The sequence below is a fragment of the Fundulus heteroclitus genome, unplaced genomic scaffold (assembly GCF_011125445.2).
Source record: "Fundulus heteroclitus isolate FHET01 unplaced genomic scaffold, MU-UCD_Fhet_4.1 scaffold_149, whole genome shotgun sequence".
Classification (NCBI taxonomy): domain Eukaryota; kingdom Metazoa; phylum Chordata; class Actinopteri; order Cyprinodontiformes; family Fundulidae; genus Fundulus; species Fundulus heteroclitus.
The window spans coordinates 384420-406999 of record NW_023396561.1 but is presented as its reverse complement, the minus strand read 5'-3'; the positions used below and the strand labels follow the sequence as shown (position 1 = coordinate 406999).

The window sequence follows — 22580 nt, the reverse complement described above, 5'->3', positions numbered from 1 at the left end:
GCACACACGTTCATACACCAAGACGCAGCTCGGTAGGCAACTTGGGGTTAAGTGCCTTGCCCAGAAGCACATCGACATGTGACATGGGAAAGCTGGAATCAAACCCACAACCTACTGATTGTCATACGACTGTGTGGTTAAAACTGGGTTGGAGGATATTTCAAGGGTTAATCATTTTTTTATGGATGCTAATAAACATGTTATCGTATTTAAGCAGATCTTGAAAAATTTGCAATAAATAAGTTACTTGAATTATTATAGGTTCCTATTTTATGATGTTAAATGCATTCAGTGATGCAGTAGACCAGGGGTTCCCAAACATTCCCTTGCCATGGCCCCCTAAACAACATCAGCATCTGGTTGTGGTCCCCCTTTGCGAATCTGCAAACTGTGCTAAAAAATATGTAGAGAAATCCACTTTGCAAACACTTTTTCTTACTTTTAATAATTATTACATTTGCTTAGCATTAGAATATTAACTAACAAGTTTTCTTCTTTTTTTTCTTTTTTTTAAAGGAGAAAAAAAAAGAAAAATAAATGAAAAAAAAAACAAGTTTTCAACATTATTATATTCCAATTATTATATCCCACACTTTGGAAAACAATGCATTAGACAACTTCCTTTTAGTTAATTTGTTTCGAGGAGAAGCAATGCATCTTTTAATTTTGCTCTTCACCTTGGCTACTTTAAATGTAATACAATCCATTAAAATTAAATAAAAAGCTAATTTTTAAGAACTTTTGGAAATGGTGGAAGGAGACCCCACTGATACTTGCACTGCTCAACAGCATCATTCACAAAGTTGTATGTTTGAAATGGCATTTCTCATTTGTTGGCAACATTATTAGTCAAAGTGAAACGCACCTTTCATGTAAGTTTCTTCATCCACAGGTTCAAAGACTGGTTCTGCAAAACAGTAGGAGGGGGTGATGAGCATAAAAAGTGATACACTTTTGAACAAACATTAGAAAAGATTCACTGACCTTCTGCATCCGTCTCATTTCCAGTTCCCTCTTCAAGTAGAACTAAGCAGTTGAGCAAAATGTTTATGCTAAATTGTTCCTTGTGTAAATAAGGGTGATGTTACAAATTATGAATGAATGCCAAACATAAACTTGCCTTCTGGAAGAATATCCTTTGTTTCAGGTTCTTTGCGGAGGTCTGGAGAAGGTGAAGATTATTTTGATTAATATTGTGTAAAACTAAAGACGTATATACAAATTAGTGATGATCTGCATTTGATCATGATCAGTATTAGGTTTCCCTGAAAAAAAATCATTTCCTTTGTGATTTTGTCTTCTGCACGCCTAAGTTTTTACCATTTTTTTTCATGCATTTTCCCAGTAAAGCTTTATTATAGACCATGTTGTCCAGCAAATCTGGGTTTTCCTATATAACAGGAACTACAATCACGTTCACAGGGAAAGTGAGATGTATTGGTTTCTGCAGCTCCCTATCTCTGTCGTGTGACCTGTTCTGTCTGTTCTGTTCACAACATCCACAGACAGCTCTTGGTGAAGGAGAGCAGACAGCACATAGTGGAGCCAACACAGTATCAATTAACATTTAACAACAGTTTAAAAGTAAAGCACTAAATTTGTGTTTCTGTAGAATTTGTCATCTTGCAATCAACTCTGGGTGTATTTGTTCAGACAGACAGCTTTACAAACTCTTGCAGAGACTATATGTCCGTTTCCAGAGACAATGTGAAAAACAAACCAGATGAAATATAGCCTCACCTTCTGGATGAGTTTCATCACTCGCAGCTTCATCCACAGCCTCTGGAAAAGCTGTGCAACATATTGCAAAAAAAATACATTGCAATATAAGATATTATATTGTGCAATATAAGATATTATACAATATGTGAACAGCTTATATTTCAACATGAGATATATGGTGAGAATTATATTAGCATTAGTAAAGTAAATAATCAAACACAAACTCACCAGCCGCCTGACTCAACATCAACAGGGCACAAAGAATGAGCAGACTGAGCATCTTCATAGTTTAGACGAAGCAGGTCAGGACAGTAATGACCTTCAATGAACTCAGTGTACGTAGATGTTGATTCTAAGTCAGGGTAGTAATTTACCTGGAAACTTAATACTCTCAGTCCAATAAAGATATTTGAAGTTAGTTTGTAAGTTTCTACTGACTGCATAAAAAATATTACCAAAATTCCAAAAGTTAAGAGTAAGCCTGTAGCCTCAGATTTGCTGTTTGAATATCCTGGTCAAATATCTGCTCTTATATATTGTTTCTTCCAGCCTCCAGAGAAGGAAGCTGGCACATGCATTTATGAGAGAAATATTTTCCCCCTCTTAAATTCTTATCTTTTGAACAAACAATGGTTTAATTGCTCAGTTACCAAAGTCCAAATGTGGCTTCTCTGACATATATTGTGACAAATGTTCATATTACAGCAGTATTTATTAAATGTGATCTTTTGTTTTTCTATTTAAAAGGTTTGCCAATGAAAATGTACAATGTATAACCAAATATGTTCATCATATTGAACTTGATGCATCTACGATAGATTGGCCAAATAACTTAAATCTCCATGATTGAATTTAAACCTTCAGTAACTGTCTTGTTGAAAAAGCTTGTCTCAGGTTGACAGAAGCAGCAAATGTTTAATGTTTACTTAATTTTATTCAGTATTATTCAGAGCCGGTTCTAGCCCTTTGGTTGCCCTAGGCAAGATTGAGTTTTGCCCCCCCCCCCCTCACTTTTGCTGTGCGAAATGAAGCCTAGGCGCAAATTCAAGCTGGAAGACTTCCGCCTACCTGTTACTGCGTCATCTTCATCTCCGGACCTCGACCCGCTTTCTCCAATCTTCAATCAAGCTTCCGTTTAAAAGGTTCCACACCCTCGCCGCCTGTCGCTTTCCTGCTGTGCTCGACCCACCTCCTCCCCTTCTCCACCAGCATTCCAAGACGTCATCTTTTCCAACCTCCACCACCAGTGTCGGGCCCCGGCCGAGCATCCCTATTCAGCGTTGATGGGCTCATCTGAATTCGTCGGAATTCACTGCTCAAATCTTCAGCCGGGGCCCGAGCGCCAAAGAACTGTTATTCATTTTGTCAAATAAATTTGTTAATCGTTTTCTCTTTCTCCGTCTGAGTCTCTCCAGATTGAAATACCAGTACTGTTTTCAGCATCTGTTTATTGCTTCATTGAGTTGTGTTTACAGTTCCACAAAGAGTGCTGTGCGGTGAATTATGCCTACAGTTGTGCAAAGTGTGTGTTACAAAATTGCAAATTGAGTGCAAAGCAGTGTTTGTTCTTTTAGTTTTGTGAACTCAGTGAGTGGATTTGCTATAAGTATTAATAGTTTTAGAAATTGTGCTACAAGAATCAAGGGTTGTGTTTAAGCATTCAGAAAAAAACTGTAACTTAGCATGGAGTGATGCATAGGCAACAAATACCAGAATAGGTTACAGAACCTTTTCTTTTCTATTATTTTAAATAATTTATTACACACTCAAAGTTAGGACTGTGCAAAAACACTCTTAACCATCTGTAAGGACACTTAGGTAAAGTATAACTAATAAACTGGATTTTGATGATTATTTGTACATCCATTTTGAATACTCAATGCAGATAATCACTACAAAATATTTTATTTATATTAGTATCCTCCACGCATTCTCAAGCTAATAATATAGCACATAATTCTGCTGCATATATACTGAGATAATTAGATGTCCTTTTTGAAATAATCTTTGTCAGGAATCACCACTGCTTTACTAGTTGCTTCACTCTTTGTCTTTTTATTTTCATGTATCTATGTCTACATGTGTTGTCTTTTACTTTCCTGTATCTGTTTATTCACTTGTGTGTAAATGCACCACAGCTATCAAAAAAAAAAAATGTTATGAGAAATTTTACCCACTGCTGCTTTTTTTTTTTTTAGATGCTGCTAGCAGAGCTGGAGAAAATAAAAACTAAGCAGATTGATGCAGCATCAGAGCCCCCATCACTGACAAGTTCATTTGTGAAACCAACAAAAGATGATGCCATCAATCTCTCATTCAGTCGATTTTCAAAAAGACCATGAAATAATTTTATTAGTAATTGCTTATATTACATAATACCCACAACAATTTTGTTTACATGTATGTTTTAGATTTTATTCTTTCAGCTTGGGTATTTTTTTAACTGCCAACAGGTGACCTCTAAAGGTAAAATCCTCTTCATGTCCTGGGGGTGGGAAGTGGGCCCTTATCCAGCTGACTGCACACGAGGGTATCACAGCCCTGGTATCTTTGCCTAAATAGTCCCAACACCATCTCACAAATTGTCTATAGGCTATATGCCTATACTGTTGCTTATATTGGGAGCAAGCAACCTGCAATGTCCAAGCATTTAGACACACCGCTTACATGCCAGGATGGTCTGTGATACAGTCAGGGATTTCTCCATCCATATCCTCTCTGGCTTCTTCCATCTTAGCAACAACCAAGCCGATTTCCTGGCAACAGATGCACTCTCTCGGAGAATCCATTATGGGCAGTGAGAACAGGAACACCTAAAAATAAGATTGATTAATTGTATATTTGTAGCGTTGTTTTACCGAAAAATCAATTATAAGCGCCGTGAAAACGGCTGTAATGCGCGCTCCCGACAAGGGGGGGTAGATTTTCACAGGGGAACTGAATTTCGCACAACACCGGCATTTTAGCCATTAAATATCTATGGTGCCTAAAAGAAAATGATGTCAACATACGAAAAAATATTTGAACTGCGTAGTTAAAAGAAAAAACGTGTCCTACCATTCATCTAATCTCCACTCCTTGTCCGACTCGCTGTTGCTCGTCTGCTGCCTTCTCTTCATCTGAAACGTCTGGGTCGAACATGTGAGGCTCCAGACACAAATATTCTTCCTCCGATACATCAGAATGGTCTCCTGGTAGGAATCGCTCGGTTGAAGTCAAAATTTTGCTTTCAGATTTCTCGTTTTGGCTATCGCATGTAGTGCTGCTGTAATCCGCCATGTTGAGATGAACGCTCGCGTTCTGACGTCACGACTTCCGGGTTGGAGGGCGCTTGAAAAGTGATCAGAATCTTTTCCGATTTTCTCTTAAATGTGAAAAAGAAAATAAAAAATTCGGTGGTATATTTATTTGTTCATATTTTGCTATATATATACGTAAGGTTAAGTCAAACTGATGTACGCTTCATAACCGGTTTAATTAGCTTTTTTTTCTAATTCTATGATTAATGGGAAGTAAGCCTAAGGGCGACGCTAGAGGGCGCCCCCAACACATTTGTCGCCCTAGGCAATTGCCTAGCTCGCCTATAGCAATCGCCGGCCCTGGTATTATTTGAACAATTGTGTATTTTTTTATGTCTTAATCCATTAACTGAACAATAAAGTATTAATACGTCTCTTTCTCTTAACAAAAGTAATACATGTCTACTTCATCCCAGGCTGGGTTTCACAAGGAGAGAGAGCCACTTGCTTGCTGCTCGAACTGGATGCCCACAGTCAACCGAACAGACACAAAGGCAGAATTTTGGCAGAGTTTGGCAGGGGAATTTTAAAATGGTTTATTTTTAATGTGTTACAAGGTTGGACCGAACTAGACTGACTAATGGGCTAGCTCGCGCTAGCTTTCTTGAAACCATGCTATGCTGATATGTGGTTTGAGTATGTTTTCAGGTTTATACCAAGCTTTACTTACATAAGGGTTTGATACACGGATAGGATAATAATGTTTGTGTTTTGAGAAACAGAGCAGAGATCACATAGATGGAAAGTAATCACACCCGACAGTCCCGCTGCAGTCTGCGTCTGCCCTGTGTTATGGGAGTTTTGGGTGGAATTCTAAGCAATAGAAACTGAGTTCCCATCTTTACTAAATGACGAGACGGTGGTATAACGTTCCAGCACTTTTATTGAGAAACAGAGCAGAGATTCACATAGTTGGAAAGTAATCGCACCCCACGGTTCCGCTGCAGTCTCTGTCTGCCCTGTCTCTGTCTGTGTCGCTTTTCGGGCTTCCCCTAATACTGCACCGTGGCCTTCCCATGAGACAAAACAAAGACAGTCTATCGTAAACAATCAGTATCCCTCAGCAGCTGCAGCATTTGGCCTTGCAATCAGAAAACAGTGGATCTTATACACAGACATCAGGTCTCCAGGCCTCCTCTGTCCGAGTGGTGTGAGGCCATAGTGACTTTAGAATAATAATTCTTATAACATTCCTCTCTTTTTTTTTTTTTTTTCGTCAACATCAAGACAAAACAAGATGACCCATCATATGAAAATGTGAACAAAGCACAGAGGAACCATTTCTGTAAACTCGTAAAGTGGGACCCAAAGGGTTCCCGTGTTGGAACTGGGTAGTGCTGGAACTTTTAGTACAGATCAACATGAATGCTTCATAGAGCTTTAACACACAAGATCAAAGATTTAGCTTTTGTCCACAATTTAGGATTCATCTAATTAGGTAAGGCCTGTTTTAGGTACCTATGCGCACATTATTTTAAAATTACATTAGACTATGGTAAGCTAAACCCTGTTCATTAACCAAGGTCGAATCCGTCTACTCTGACCCACCCTGAATACCCTCCTACTCCTTTCTCCACTCACCCCTACGATGGACAATAATCCACCACTCCAAACTTACAACACCAGGAGCAAAGGCAGGAGAGGTTCAGTGCGGGCAGGGGAACAACAGAAAAAGCTATCCCTAGGGGGTAGTAAAAACTGGCAAGCCCCCCTTCCAGGGAGATCTGCTCTCGGCCAATCTGAGCCTGAAAACCCTGTATTGAATCTAAGTGTTATCATTACCAGCTAATATTAAAGGATCTTTAGAGCCAATCCGATCCTGGTTCTTCCTATATCAAATCAAAAGGGTGCATAAACCATAGATCTTTGTGTGTCTGAAGCAAACAGTTTCCATTTTTTACCCCATAAAACCATAATGATCAACATGATGTAATATTAAAGTGTAGATCTCATAACACAAAAAATCAAACATGTGAGTCAGTGGAACAGAGCAGTTAAACAAACAGCAACAGAATATGAGAAGAGTTCTAAACGTCAAGAACGCAAAGTTAAGAAAGCCTTCAGGCCATTCAGGCACAAGGCAGGAAATAATCTAATCGCGCTTAGGGTCTCTTCAGGCAACTCCTCCCGTTGAAGAATAAGGAATCAGAGTTCTCTGGCTTCTTCATCCCCAGTCCTCTTCTTGGTTCCTCCTCGCAGGCTGGACGATTGAGCTGGATGGTAATAAGCGTTCAGTTCTGGATGGGCACTCAGCATTTTATTTTGCATTTCTCTCTAATAAAACACTTTGTGAAGATGGTCTGCAGACACGAGTCCTTGTTTCCACTGGAGAACAGAAACAAGGTGTAATTAGTGTTCTTATCAAAAAACCCATTCATGTGTCATTTATTAAAACATCCTCCAAGCACTTTCACTTTCAAGATATTTCTGTCCACAATTATTTAGCTTTCATAATTCTGCAATTTAATTATTAATTAAAATAGTAATCTTTAAGTTCAAATGTATATGCAGTAAATTCATAATAATTCTTAACAGAATGCTTTTAATGTGTATCTTAACTGTTGTTGTCTGACAGTTGAAGTTCTCTGCAACATAATTTCATCAACATATTCGTTTCATGACATTTCCCATTTTATTTTGAAAACCCAACTGAGAAAAATAAAGCCTTTCCATGTGAAAGCCTTTTCCCTCTTTTTTTTTTTTTTAAAGAAAGCGAGGTGCTGTTCTGCACCGAAAAGACAAAATATTTACACCATGCTGTTACTGTTCAAGGACGCCATGGTTCTACAAACAAAGCAATGAGAGAGAACAGGAGCTTTTGAAAACGCTCTAACATTGTAGAACAACTAAAGCTACTTAAGCAAATCAGAATTAGTTCCCAAATTAATCCTAAAATAAAGTAAACCTTACATTGTGTACATTGTGATTATTTATTTATTTATCTTCTTAAACTGAGGATTAAGGACTTTGATTAAGAAGTTGTTGGATGAACGCGTCTCTGCGTTCCTATTTGTCTAGGCCTCTGCAATCTGATCTATGATCTATGTATTCTGAGTGCCTGGTCAGGAAGGGTTAAGGTTCTCTGAAGCTTTCTGTTTTCAGCAACCCTGAAAACCCAGAACCCTTTACAGTCAGTGTAAGGTGTCAGATGACATGTGGGACCACCTCGTCGTCTCTCTGGTTCCACCAGCTGTGTCAAGTCCATAGCAGCTCGTCCTGGGTGCCATGCCCCAGGGGTCTCAACACCCCCCTGTGTGGAACGTCTCTCGTTGTAAGGATCTCACCTTACGTCCCGTTCAAGAGGTTCTTTACACAACAGGAGTTCCAATGTGGGATGTATTTGCTGCTTTGATGTTCCTCAGAGAAAACCTTCATTCATTGATATCACCTTCAAGCTGTTACCCTTTTATCATCACAGCCCCCCAACCATCCTGACCAGATCCAAACTGTCCCCATAATCTAATCTAATTAAAATAATCTTACTTATTTCCTGTATGTAAGACGATAACCATTAAATTATCCTGATCTAAAAGCCCTCAGGTTAACAAGTTAACTGGTTAAAAAGACTTTTGAGTTATTTGTGTTCTAGTTGAAAGATATTAAATCTCCATAACTATTGTACCCATTTTACACTGATGCTTTAATCCTAAATTTACCCATGTTAGTTAGTAGGATGTGTCATTATGCTAATTTTATTGCAACATTACCCATTTTAGCCAGTAATCTTTCTTTGCGTTTTATTGATGCCTGCCAGAGTAGCAGAAATCAGCTTACTCTAAGATGTTTATTAAATGAAATGCTATTTAAAAGTTCACATCACTCTACTTATATAGTGAAAACTAATTAATTAATTTATTTATTTAACTGTTGATATAATACCCACTTAATTTATTAAGTTGCTCTATGATTCCATCAAGTTACTTCTTTAAAAGTTTTCACCTTTACATAATCTTAATGTGTTTCGTAATGTGTGTTTTGTTTTAATTGTGTACAACAAAATCTGAAGTGAAATGCATGAAGTCGTGTCTGCAGAACTCATCTGTGTTTGTTGTCGAAGGTTGTCCGATGCCTCAGTCATAGTCCGTCAATGTCCTTTTCCAGTCCAATGTCTAAATTCAGCAGCTCAACATTCTCCTTCTCATCAAGAGTCCATCCTCCAGTCCTCACGCCTGCAAACAGAATGAATTCTGCCAGCATTTTTTGCCAAAGAAAACGCTCCATAGGTTGAAAAGAAATTACAGCAAAACAGTCACAAACATTTTAACTACAGTGTTCCCTCTAACATGACAAACATAAAAGAAACAAAACGATAAAAAATAAATCAAACTTTGTCTCTGACAAAATAAAACTCAAAACTGGATCAGGCTGAAGTCAATGACATCACCTTTAGTCCTTGTCCCAAGGATCAGCCCCCATGGCACTGCGGCACTGTTTCTGCATTCTCTCGCATCTGAGAATGTCTAAAATGAGACTAAATCTCTATGTTAGCACAATCCTATCATATTGACCAGGTTTATTTGCAAAGAAAAAGAAGCAGAAAGATAGAGCTGTTAATAGCAGAAAGCAACAAACATCTTTAAGACACCACCTTTCCTGCTGGAAGATCTGGCATAACTTGGTTAAAACTAAGTATAATTTAGTGGCCAAATCTGATTATAACTCCTTACCGCACTGCTAGCACTGTCTTTTCAGAGTGTTCTGTTGGCAGAAAGGTGGCGTCTCCTTTCATCTGAAAGCAATAACTCAGAGAAAAACAAGAGTGTTAATAGCATGCAGTTAAAACCCTGGTCCCCTTAGTGTCCCTTTAAAGTGATGTTTTTCCCTTTTTTTTCTCTGATCCTGGGAAGGTTTCTATTCTTTACCTTTCCTTTGAAACTCTGTTCAAAACACCTCCAAAAGAAAGAAAACAAAAAAACGAAAGAAATTAACCAAACAAAATTAAAACAAAATTGTTTTCCAAGGAGCACAATTATGTCTTTTCCAATATGACATAGGTTTTTTGACTTATTACAAACCTTTTTGATATCCTTCTGGTCCTTTGACCATGTGTATTTGCTGTTAGTAATACTTTTATTCATATATACTTTTTCAAACCTAATTGGTCAAGGGTGAAACTTTAAAGCAATGATTGTTCCCTTTTAGTTTTTGAGCTTCTAGTGTTTCTCTATAAATGATAAGAGTTTTCCCCATGATTCAGCACATTGAGAAGGCTACCCAAAACAAACCAAGATTAGAATTAAAATTTAACCCTTCAGAAGCTGGCTTTATTTTATTTTTTCCCCTCTGACATAGTTTTCGTGCCCCAGGCCAGAACACACAGACCCAGCCTCGCCATAAACATTCAGATGTTTAAATCATGGTCAGATTTGTTTATCATATCTATTGTCCTTCTCAGGTTATACTGTCTCTCTGAGGTTCACCTCAGTTCAGCATAACTAATAACATCAGATGATTTTGTAACTGTTGACGCGTGTAACGTGGCCTTCTGATATTTTGACGCTTTTCAAAATTTCTCATTAGTTGCATTCAAATCCCAAGTAAAAAATAAATAAAATAAATGAATAGAAAACCCTTAGAAAAGCAATTCATATTTAGTTCCATACAGGTTTGTTCAAAGCACAGTTTTCCCTCATCTATTTAAATCAAAAATCTTGTATATCTAAACTTCTTTCACATGGACTGGTTTGTGATGAATCATTATTATTATAAGAAATGAGATCTCAGTAATTTTAAATTACTTTAGGGCTAAAAAACAAGTGATAGGATCTCAGCCTAAATTTGTAAAACAGTAAACTTAACAAGCTTATGTAACGCTTATTTCCAATTTCTAACAAAGCTGAAATATTTCCGTTCAAGCCATGTTAATCTCTCCGTGTATCAATTTAATTTGGTCCTGATATTTAATGTTAAAAAACAAACTTTGTTATTTAAATCTCTCTTTTACTGTACCTCTATTGTTAACATAGTCCATGCTTAAAATGTCATTTGAATTACGGAGCTGCAGTTCTCCCAAAACAAATGAACATTCTGAAACCATGAACATTACTTTTACCCCGAATTAATTCACACAGACGAACGTTTAGTTACATAGATACATACATACGTACGGTTACATACAAACGATGACATTCAGACAGACAAACACGTGCAGGCCTGCTTTTTCACCATCTTAAATAGTTCTATGTTTTTCATAATTTTTAAACATCAACGCCGAAAGATGTTTTCAACGCGTTAAGTTCCCGCTTAGTTTAAAAGGTGGAGAGCATGCGCTGGTTACGACCCCCCGATGCTTCGTCCACACGCGGTTTTACGCTTCAGTCCCGCAAGGATACAACTCTGTAGCTGTGTCTCAATTCGGCGGCTGCGTCCTTCGAAGGACGCATTTTAAGGCCGGTGACGTCACAACGATGCGCGGAGGCTGTCCCATTTGGCAAAAATTCTGAGGATGCTTAAAATGCAGCCTTCAAATGCGTCCTCCTTTTCCCCGAATTCTGAGGATGCACCGCGACCATCCTTACTGGCCTTGCCTGCCATAAGATTTCCCAAGGTGCTTTGCTCGCTTTTTTTTTTAGTAGTTTAAGAAGAAGAAAGAAGGCGGATTTTCATCAAGACTAATGGAAAGCAGCAGCAGCGCTGGCAGTAGTGCTGAGTACAGCTATGTAAGTAGTTTGTTTTTATTTTTTTAACTGAACATTATTAAAATACATGACGGTAACGGAGCCACCGGAATTTGTAGGACCAGCTAAAGCTAAAGCTTAGAGCTAATCTGTTGATACGAGACTTTTAGCAACATTAAAAGACTGAATAAAAATGTCACAATTTTTGATTTTAACCTACATCTTATTGTAACTGTGCTGATAGCCATGTCCCTCACAAATCCGATCAATTTATTCTCATACAGTTTATTACAAGTGATTAGAACTGTCAAAGCTTAATGCAGCTGAAGAAATAACATCAGTCCAGCTGTGCTGGGCTGTCAATACTGCAAACGTTTTGTTTGAATACTCAATAACGTATAGTTAATTTACAGTACAGTATAATAAGGTTTAAAGTATAATTCACTTGAAGAACAATACCGGCGTAATTATACAGAACAGTCATTTTTCCTGTTGACATAACAGAAATATGCTTTACATGTCATTTTGTTCTAGGGAGCAGGGAGCATACAGAGGAGTTGATAAAACTCCGTGGGCAAAATGACCACCTCTTTACCGGGGCCAAAAATACTGCCACAGTCGGATGGAGGTAAGAGTTGAGGCATAATTCCATATACATGTTGCATTTATATGTAAAAGTCACACAAGTTCAAAGAAGTCCTGTTCAAACACCAACGTACAAATATAATCTTTTGATCACATCAAATGATGCCCATATGTTACTTTTTTTTTAAATCTTATAGTTGTGATAGTAGGGATCCTTGTGTGTTTATCTCTTCTCGTTTCTCTTGTTTAGAACAATCCTGCAAAAAATGGGCCTGGAGGGTGAAGTTGAGACACAACAGGCCAAAAAAAAGTGGGACAACTTGGAAAAAAAATACAAAGTATGTTCAGGTTTGGCTAATGTAATGAAATACACACACACACACACACACACACACACACACACACACACACATATATATATATATATATATATATATATATATATATATATATATATATATATATATATATATATATGTATATATATATATATATGTATGTATGTATGTATATATATATATATATATATATATATATATATATATATATATATATATATATATATAAACACTCCTTTTTTCTAGCTTCAAAGAAACACTACAGAAAATTGCATCTGTTGACACAAATTGTTTTCCTTTACTTTAGGAATGCAAAGATCCAGGGACAGGGCAGGAGGTCAGTGGGAAGCCTACTGCTGCCACCTGGCCATGGTTTATCCTCAGGTTCTGTGTTGCTGTTATTGTTAAATTAAATTATTAAATTGTTTATAAAAGTTATTGTTGTCTGTGTGTTCTTAAAGTCTTTTAACCTTTTACGTCATCTGTTTCATCACTTCTTTACAATTTAAGTAAACTTAGAACAACTTCTCAGTGATAACATCAATTTATTTTTAGGGAAACAAGTATTTACAATAAACTATCAAAAACATTTTAACTATTTACAGAAGATATAAAATAAATATTACTAAAGAATATATATATATATATATATAGACATATACATATATACATATATATATATATATATATATATATATATATATATATATATATATATATATATATATATATATATATATATACGGTATATATACAATTTTGACTGAGCAGGAGAGGAGTCCCTGGTGGTGCTGCTGAACTGGATGGGATGCCACCCAGATGACCTTGGAGTCTTCTGACTGCGAGTGGGACATCATCTGGGGGGTGGGGGATGCCTCTCTCCACTGTTCACCACATCGTCCATCAGGGTTTGCAGGGCTGACCCAATCGACGGCTGCCATGTTCCTAAAAATGTTTAAGAAGATGCAGAAAATGACTTTACTACAACTGTTTTCATAACCCTTACATGAGAAAAGCTAAAAAGTGATTATACTTGCCATCTAAATGTAATCGTGGTCGGGTAGACCCTCCTCCAGGGCAGACACCTCGGCAGACAGCTGGTCCCACCAGGGAGCACCACTGACTGCCTCCAACACGTTCTCCCCCTCCTCATCCTCTGGCATGTCGTCCTGCACTTCATCGTCTGGGGCCATGATGTCACCGGCTCCCAGGCAGATGTTGTGCATTTAAGTTGATGCAGCGGTACATCGGCCTTGTCTGGATAGAGACATGAAGATTAAGAACAACAGGATTAGATGATAGCAATGTCATTTTAGCTGATATAATTCTAGTGAATGTTAACCCCTTAACGCCTGGTGTTGCTAATTTGTGACCAAACAATTCTGGCCTTTACTTATTTTACTTCATCTAGATCCCCTATTTAACTTTTTTTTTTTACGTTTTTATATTTAGCTTTATATTTCCTGTATTATTTTTTCGTTATGTAATTACAAATAAAATCAGGCAGTAAGGGGATAACAATTTAGACAAATAATGATTTATTTCTCAATATTAGTTTGACTTCTCAACACAACATTAGTGATAGTGAAAGTAGTGATTTAAGTCAGTTATTTACAGGGTTTGTACACATTTAACTATTGAATTCAAATTACTAAAGTTACAAACATAAGCCTATATCAAATAAATATAACATTTTATATTTAAACATATTCATCAATCTGCTGACAAGCGTTTGTTTAATAACTGGTATATTATGATCATTAGCAGGTCCCTGTGGGTGAAAATAATAGCAGGGAAATGTTGCCTCTCCACTGCGCTCCTCCAGCCTGAGAAAAATTCGTCGCCGGTTTTACTGCCGCTGAAGCCGGCTAAACTGACTCTCCTCCACCAATAACAAGTAAATAAAAAAAAAAATTTCAATATCCATTTTTTTGCGTCGTTTATCGGCGCTGGTGCTGTTTTCGCCGGGCTTGGGGTAGACGTGATGACGTCGTGTCGCAACCAGGAAGTGCTCCAAAGGCTAGACCGTCCCATTTACCAACGGCTGAGGATCCTCCGGAGCATCCTCCGATGGCTGGGTCCTCCTAAGGCTGAGTAGGCTGGGTCCTTCGAAGGACGCAGCCGCCGAATTGAGACACAGCTTGTGTCTCGCAGACACTGGGACACTTATCCATTTTTGAAAGTTATACGTCGTTATTAGCAGTTCAGAACAGTTTTATCCACAACGGAAGTGCCTAATCGGTCCCCACGTAAACGCTTCCCCGGTGCAACGCCTTTTTAGTTTCGTTTCCGTTTCCTTGTTTTTATCGCTTTTCTTTTTTCTCTTAATTTTATTTTTATTATTTAGTAGCAGTACTGCAATAAAATAAAATAATAGTAATAATAATAACCCCTATGTGAGAAATCTGCATGTTTAATCAAATCAATTCAAATCATTTATGAATGTCATGCGTCTGGGCCCCTACGTTTTTCAGCATGAAATCGAACGTCTCACCCTGGGGCTAGGCTTGACCCTGAGAAACTCTGCCTTTTACCCATTACACGGACTCTTCTGCATCCAGACTCTTTTTTTGTTTGTTTTTATTTATTTTATCCTTTTTTTGTGTTTTTATTGTTATTTTCTACTCGTCTTTAGCACGATCGACCAACTAAAATGAAAGGCCTCACATCCGATGGTCGGCTTTTTGGTATAATGGTCGGGGTCCCCACTTATCAAAGCTGCAAACGTCTTCGCAACAGTCAAGGACTTAAGCATCCCTGCCGCTTTCATCCACAACAGAAGTGGACAGCCTCTTGCACAAACCCAAGACAAGAGGACTTTAATGGACCAGCTGCAAACTGCTCAGCCAGTCACCTGTTCTCCAGGTGAAAATCACTCTGCCCGTCCTCCCCCCTTGTGGGAAAGTCCGTATTTCAGCTGAAAATGTATTCTAATTAAATTTTGAATTTTAGTTTAATGTTTAAACCTTAGTCACCGTTCGGTATTGCGAACCCTGTTTTATTTGCCTTAAGGATTAAATATAATTCATTATTTCTACCGGCTTTTACTTTTATTACCTTTTAGGTTTACAGTTTTAAATTTTTAAATTTCTTGAGGTATACTTTAAAATGGGGTTTAAATTTTAAAAGCTTGCAAGCATTTTTGACCAATTACGTTTGTTTTTAAAAGAGCTGGAAAATAATCCCCTTACCGTCTCATGAAAGAAAGGTTCGGATCTTCGCGCCGACGCCCAGAGACGCTCCGAGACCAGGAGCTCCTCCACATCCCTTGAAAATCCATTCGGGGTACCAGAGGCCGGATAACCTCTCCGGGCCGGCCAAAGCAGCTCCTGTCCCCGGACTCCCTCGCTCGTCGGTCGGAGATCTTGTTCGTTTACGCCAAATTGTTATGGGAGTTTTGGGTGGAATATTAAACAATAGAAACTGAGTTCCCATCTTTACTAAATGACGAGACGGTGGTATAACGTTCCAGCACTTTTATTGAGAAACAGAGCAGAGATTCACATAGTTGGAAAGTAATCGCACCCCACGGTTCCGCTGCAGTCTCTGTCTGCCCTGTCTCTGTCTGTGTCGCTTTTCGGGCTTCCCCTAATACTGCACCGTGGCCTTCCCATGAGACAAAACAAAGACAGTCTATCGTAAACAATCAGTATCCCTCAGCAGCTGCAGCATTTGGCCTTGCAATCAGAAAACAGTGGATCTTATACACAGACATCAGGTCTCCAGGCCTCCTCTGTCCGAGTGGTGTGAGGCCATAGTGACTTCAGAATAATAATTCTTATAACACCTGTCTCTATCCTGTCTCGATTTCAGCTCTTCCTAATACTCGACAGTAGCCCCGCAGTTAGACAAAAGAGAGCCAATCTATCCCGAGGAGGCTGAGGTCTTTTAACATCTGTTGGACGATGCTGAGGATGTTTTATGAGTCTATTGTTGCCAGTACGATCTTCGTCACATGCTGGGGCAGTGGACTGAGGCTTGCTGACAACAACAGACTGAACAAACTGATCAGGAGGGCCGGTGATGTTGTAGGGGAGGAGCTGGACACTGACGACCGTGGCAGTGAGGAGGATGCTGTCCAGGCTCCAGTCCATCTTAGACAATGTCTCACACCCTCTCCACGACACACTGGCCCAGCAGAGGAGCTCCTTCAGCAGAAGACTCCTCTTACCCAGATGCACCACAGAGTGCCACAGGAAATCATTCCTGCCTGTGGTCATAAATCTCTACAACGCCACCCTCAGCATTTCAGACACCCCCCTCCCTCTGTAACTGACATTTATTAATTCTTTGCACTGTTCTGCACAACGTCACTTTCAATCTATAGTTATAGTCTTATATCAATCTTATAGTTTTATATATATATATATATATATATATATATATATATATATATATATATATATATATATATATATATATATATGGACCGTGAATGGGTTGAACATACTAAATGTTGTTCTAAATTACTTGAGCTAATTTATATTCAAAACTTTGGTTCTCTAAATTAGATCTGCAGAGAACCAGATTCACTGAATTATTCTGATGATAGTGTTCAACTATTCAATTTGTCTTTGTGGTTCTTTTATGTGTCCTTAGCTTATTTCTATCTTAATTTTGCTTAATAGTTTAGTTAAGCTTTACTAGTCTAAGGAGAGGATTTGTTGATTGAAATATAGTGTTAATTCAAATAAATAGCATTATATAATGGTGTTCTCTGGATGTTTATTTATTTCTGTTAATAAGTTCTTGAACTGAAAGAGAAGTTTTCACTCATTATTGTACATATAGATATTCACCAGACAATACATAACAGACCAAAATCTTATTCCAGTCTATTAGCAGCTTTCCTTAAGAGGTCGGACACTGAACGTCTGCCTGCTGAGTTTGACATTACTTAACAATGCTTCATGTCGGGGAAAAGCCATGTAAATTTGACCGATGCAGTAAAATGCTAACCAACCAATGGGAAGAAGTTGAGCCCTTAAGACACACCCCATCCTCATTTGCATAATGAGGCAGAAATGCATACAGAAATGTAAAAAGGACAGGCAGAAATGTAAAAACGACAGGCAGAAATAAATAGCATCACAGAAATATATAGGGTAAAAAATACAAAGGAAGAATAAAACAGACAAAAATATTATAACATGCACATAAATAAATACTTAAAATATATAAATAATTAATAAATAAAGTTGAAGATTATAACGCACAATAAATAAAATAGGTAATTATTACAAAGGCGAATAAATAAATAAGCTAATTAAAAGAGATATATACATTTATGTCTCACTGTATAATTTAATTTCTACCTACATTTATTAATTTGGTGGCAATTAATAGTATGCTTATTTATTTATTGAGCATTTATTTATGTATTTATTTTTACATATGGACGACTTGGTCCTCCATAAACCTGGACCCCTTAGTGTCAGTTTAATGTGATGTTTCTAACTTCTGGCTGATACAGCATATTTTCTTTTTAGTGATTTTGTTTTTTTTAAAAAAAAACATCTTCTTTTAAATTATTTGCATAACTACCTTGAATAAAGTCACTTTATGTTAATGGAGATGTCAAAAAATAAAGCATATAAAAATGTAATAAAGAAATAACCACATACATATACAAGAGAATAAACAAAGGAATGTCTCCCAAGGAGCACATTTATGTTTAACACTTTAATACACAGATTATTAACTTGTTTCAGAATTTTGATTTCTTTCTGGTCCTTTTGACCAAGTGAATTTACTGCTAGTATTGCTTTTAAATATATACAACTTTCCAAATCACAGTTGGTCTAAGGTAAGATGAAAAAATATGTTTTCGTCTTCATTTAGTTGTGGGACTCAGAACCCGCTCTCCTCGATTACTTGTCGATTTTAGAAGCTGGTGCCAGACTTCTGGCACTGTTAAATCTTAAGTAATCATGCCAAACTCCAACCCGTTGAAAACAATCTTCCCCAAACATTCCTCTGCCCCTAAAAGTTACAAAAATTCTGCTCATAGGCTCTGACATCACAGTTCCTCGAGACTTAATAAAAAATAAAATCTCATCTTATTTTGTTTGTGCGCAGCTGCTGCTGTGATATCATCTCCTCTGCTGACTCAAAAATTCATAATACAACACCACTCAGACTTGGTTTCGGGGCCATTGTTAAATATTTCACCCATTTGCAGTCACCCCAGGTTCTTTTATCCGATAATGTGGTGTTTCTATTGTAGACTTCTGTAGTAATAAAAAGACTCTTGAAACCGTAACTATAATATACTATATTTAATCTAAAAGACAGAGGGACGTTTACAGCTTCATTACTGAACTCTCACAACAACTCAACAAAGCAGATGCCAGAGAGCCCCATTCATTCCTCACACAGTGGTATAATCGCATTGATTAAATCGAGCGTCCCTAATGTACTGATTTTACTGAGCAAATCATTCTTTAAAATGTTATTTCCTCAAATATTGTTTTGTGCAACTCGGGATTTGCATTGTGAATGTGTTGAAAAACATGCCAAATGTTCTGAATTAGTCAAACTAATTTTACAGGGGAGTGGACCAGTTTCCGTTCAATCTGCTGGCTTAATGACATTAACGACTTCCCATTACTACTTAGACTTAGACTTAGACTTAGACTTTCTTTATTGTCATTTTGTAGCACAGAGTGCATACAGAACGAAATTTCGTTTTTTCATACAGCTCAGAAATATTGCAGTAACTCTACAGGATACCTTGCAGTGAATTTACAGGGGGTGAACCTGTTTCTTTTAAATTTGTACGTTATCTAAGCCATTACAAGGCCTTTTTTGGGCAGTAGTATAAACCTTGATACTCCACATTACTCCAGACTTTTTCAATTGAGAAAGCTTCCTGGATAGGAAGCGAAACTTCTTCGAACTTCGGTAAACAAGTCCAGTTGCTTTGCTTTTTGCTTTTTTTGGAAAGCTAATTTAGCCTTAATTCAGATTCTTTAGGATGAACTTTGGTTCTTTAACTCAAACAAAATGTTATTTCATCAAATAATGTTTTGTTTAACTCAGGATTTGTATTGTGAATGGATTGAAAACATGCCAATGTGGTTCTAAATTAGTTAAGCTAATTAAAGCTCATTCCATGTTCTTAAGTAACATCTGCAGTGAATTATTCTGATGATGATCTATCACTTTTGTTTTGTCTTTTGTGTTCTTTTGTATGCAATTAGTTCCTTAGCTTAGCTTCTTTTAATCTTCATTGTTCTTAGTAGTTTTAGTTAAGTTTCACTAGTGTAGTAGAGAGGATGTTATTGATTCAAATATAGTGTTAATTAATATAAACAGCATTTTATAGTGATGTTCTCTGGATGATCATTTTATTTGTTAATACATTCTTGAACTGTATTCTATGTGTGTAGAGCTGGCTGTTAAAAGATCGCCATTGCTTGTATCAACCCTTTCAACCATTGTCCTGATATCAGCTCTAGAGCTGATATTCACCAGACAATACTCAAGAGACAGAGAGTTATTTATTAGACATTAAATAACTTTAAACAGTTGCACAAATCTCCGTTTATCTGAGATTTACATGACAAACAACTTTGCTGTCCAGTCACTGTAGTCTCATAACCTCTAACAGTGTATAAGATAATCATTTCATGATTTTGCTACAGGAAAAAGGGGATAGTAAAAGTTGGATCAAACCTACCAGGCCTAAAAATCCAGCAGCAGGTAGGTTACTGTGGAGGGGTTTGTGTTCCAGTAGTCTATTGTTGTGGTGATCTCCAACCTGTTGTGTACACCCGCAGCAAAATTATCACCAGTCTCCACTGCTTTTGCTTATTGTTGAAATGCCATAGATGGGCCACAGGGGCGCAGTAGTTAATGAGTTTGTCCTGCAATTGGAGGGTTGCTGATTTGATCCCCCGCTCTGACCATCCCAATTTGGTGTCCTTGGACAAGACACTTCAAGAATTGACTGCTGCCGGTTGTCAAAGGGTCCAGTGGTGCCAATGTCTGTCAGTATGTGCCAGGACAGCTCTGGCTGCTAACACAGCTCACCACTTTCTGGGTGAATGTGTGATTGTAGTGTAAAGAGCTTTGGGGTTGATTGTCTAATTAAACCGTTATACAGGCACAAGCCGTTTATCATTTACAATTTGAAAGACAATCATCTTCCAAAAAGAATATCTGATGTAAAGATACAAGGAGCAGCTTGTTTCAATGCTTCAGAAACTTTATTAGGCAAAAGAGAAGAAAGTACAATTTACTCTGCAGAGGTAAGTTTTGCTAAAAGCCTTCTTTCTGTAACACTTGGCGTTTTCTCTTCGGCACATGGCCTAAGAGACTTTCAACCTGTTTTTTTTTAGCTTGTCGCTTCACACACTTAGCATTACAGCAATAGGAGAAAGATCAAGAAAAGTAAGAATGGTTGGATGCTTTTTTCAGGATGTATATTCATGACTTCCGGTCTTTATTTCCTGACGCAGACAAATGGGTATCGATGACTGCAGGGAAGGTCCGACCAGCATCTGCAAGCTGCATGTAGAGAAGAAAATGCATCAAGATTTCTGATTAAATCCCTCTGAGAAAGTCATTATTCAGAACGATGGTTGTGAGTTGGACATATTTAGCATGCGTAGCTTTAATACAGATAAACTACATCACAGGCCTATTTTCATTGAGTGTTCAATCAAAATACCTGAGTTGTTCATAGCAATGCAGTTATAACTGGTGGTGGTTCTCGGCATTCCTGGGCACCAGGAGTTATAGCTGAAGCGGGAGCCATCACTCCAAAACCACATACGCTCCTAGAAAAGAAAAATTAGAAGAAGAAGAATTCTTTATTGCGCTTTGTAATAGTACATTCCAACTGAATTAGTCTTTGTATTTAACCCATCGCTTAGGCAGCAGTGTGCTACTACACTGAGTGGCACCCAGAGAGCAATCTGCGGCTAAGGGTCTTGCTCGCAGACCCATGGTGGCACCCTGTGGGGATTGAACAGAGTTCTTGCAGCCTTCCTAGAATGCAAGAATGCTGCTCTGGCCACTAGGCCACAAAATTAAGGGTTTGGCCAACATTAAAAGCTGATCTGATTACAATGCTTAAATGTAGTTATCTATAAAACCAACATCAGTTTGCATAACTTTGGGTATAAAAAAGGAGCCTCAATACTGTTTTTCATACTTGTTGGTAGAAGTTGTTGTTATCCAGAAATCAAAATATTTTTCAGAATTTATAGCATTTGGGTGTTTGCAAATATTTAATCCTGCAGGAATGATTTCAGGTTTATAAAACTACTTTTAAATGGCCTCTAAGAAGTATTTCTGTAACAGAATTATAGATTTTATCGGTGGCTGTAAAATTGTTCACAAAATGACAGGGTACCTGTTCACCGTCGGAGCCTCCGATCCAGGTCAGCGGATAGTTGCGAGTCCTACCGTAGATAAAGTTTCTGAGCCATTCATGTTCAACAGAACTGTGGACAGACGCAAGGTTTCCACCCAGGCTCACACAGTAGTTCTAAAACCAGTAAGAGAAAAACATAAAAACAGCGATGATATATGTATAATTATATATATGAGATATATATGTATAAGTTTGTGTTTATTTAAGATGAACTGTTTAATAACGAACTGTGCATGAAGATCTTGGGTGAAACTGCCCATATTTACTCACATGAACCTTCCAAATACACTTTGAAGCCCGTCTTTCATTTTACAGTTTGGTAATTAATGGTTAATAATCAAACATCCTGTTATTATTATTTATTTTTAGCATAGGTTTAGATGTTTCTCATTATTTCTGGCGTTCAAATATTTGTTTGTTGTTGTAATATTTATCTGAACTTTTCTTCTTTGCTGTGTCAGCCAATCTATTGAATGGCAACAAATGATGGTGTTTTCAACCTCATTTTGATATTTTCTATCTCTTTTCAGCTCTCATCCAAACATTTCTTGTTTTATCTGCTGCTATGAATACATCAGAATATTTCATAGCAGCTATTTCAGTCCTCAGAAGTGTCAGGTTTGCTGTGTGAGGGAGA

General features: G+C 37.6%; 1 protein-coding gene and 1 long non-coding RNA gene across 2 annotated transcripts in view; one reads left to right on the top strand and one right to left on the bottom strand.

Moving 5' to 3' along the window:
- LOC118558703 (galactose-specific lectin nattectin-like) overlaps nt 1-22580 on the bottom strand; it is a 42498-nt gene that overhangs the window by 18388 nt on the left and 1530 nt on the right. The window contains exons 7-8 of the mRNA XM_036129249.1: nt 21923-22057; nt 21236-21344 (exon numbers count right to left, since the gene is read on the bottom strand). Coding sequence (XP_035985142.1) covers nt 21236-21344; nt 21923-22057 — 244 coding nt within the window. The remainder of the gene's footprint in view (nt 1-21235; nt 21345-21922; nt 22058-22580) is intronic.
- LOC118558706 lies at nt 11426-12999 on the top strand. The gene is made up of 4 exons (XR_004928437.1): nt 11426-11680; nt 12173-12266; nt 12474-12561; nt 12869-12999. It is a non-coding gene; the product is annotated as an uncharacterized LOC118558706 (long non-coding RNA).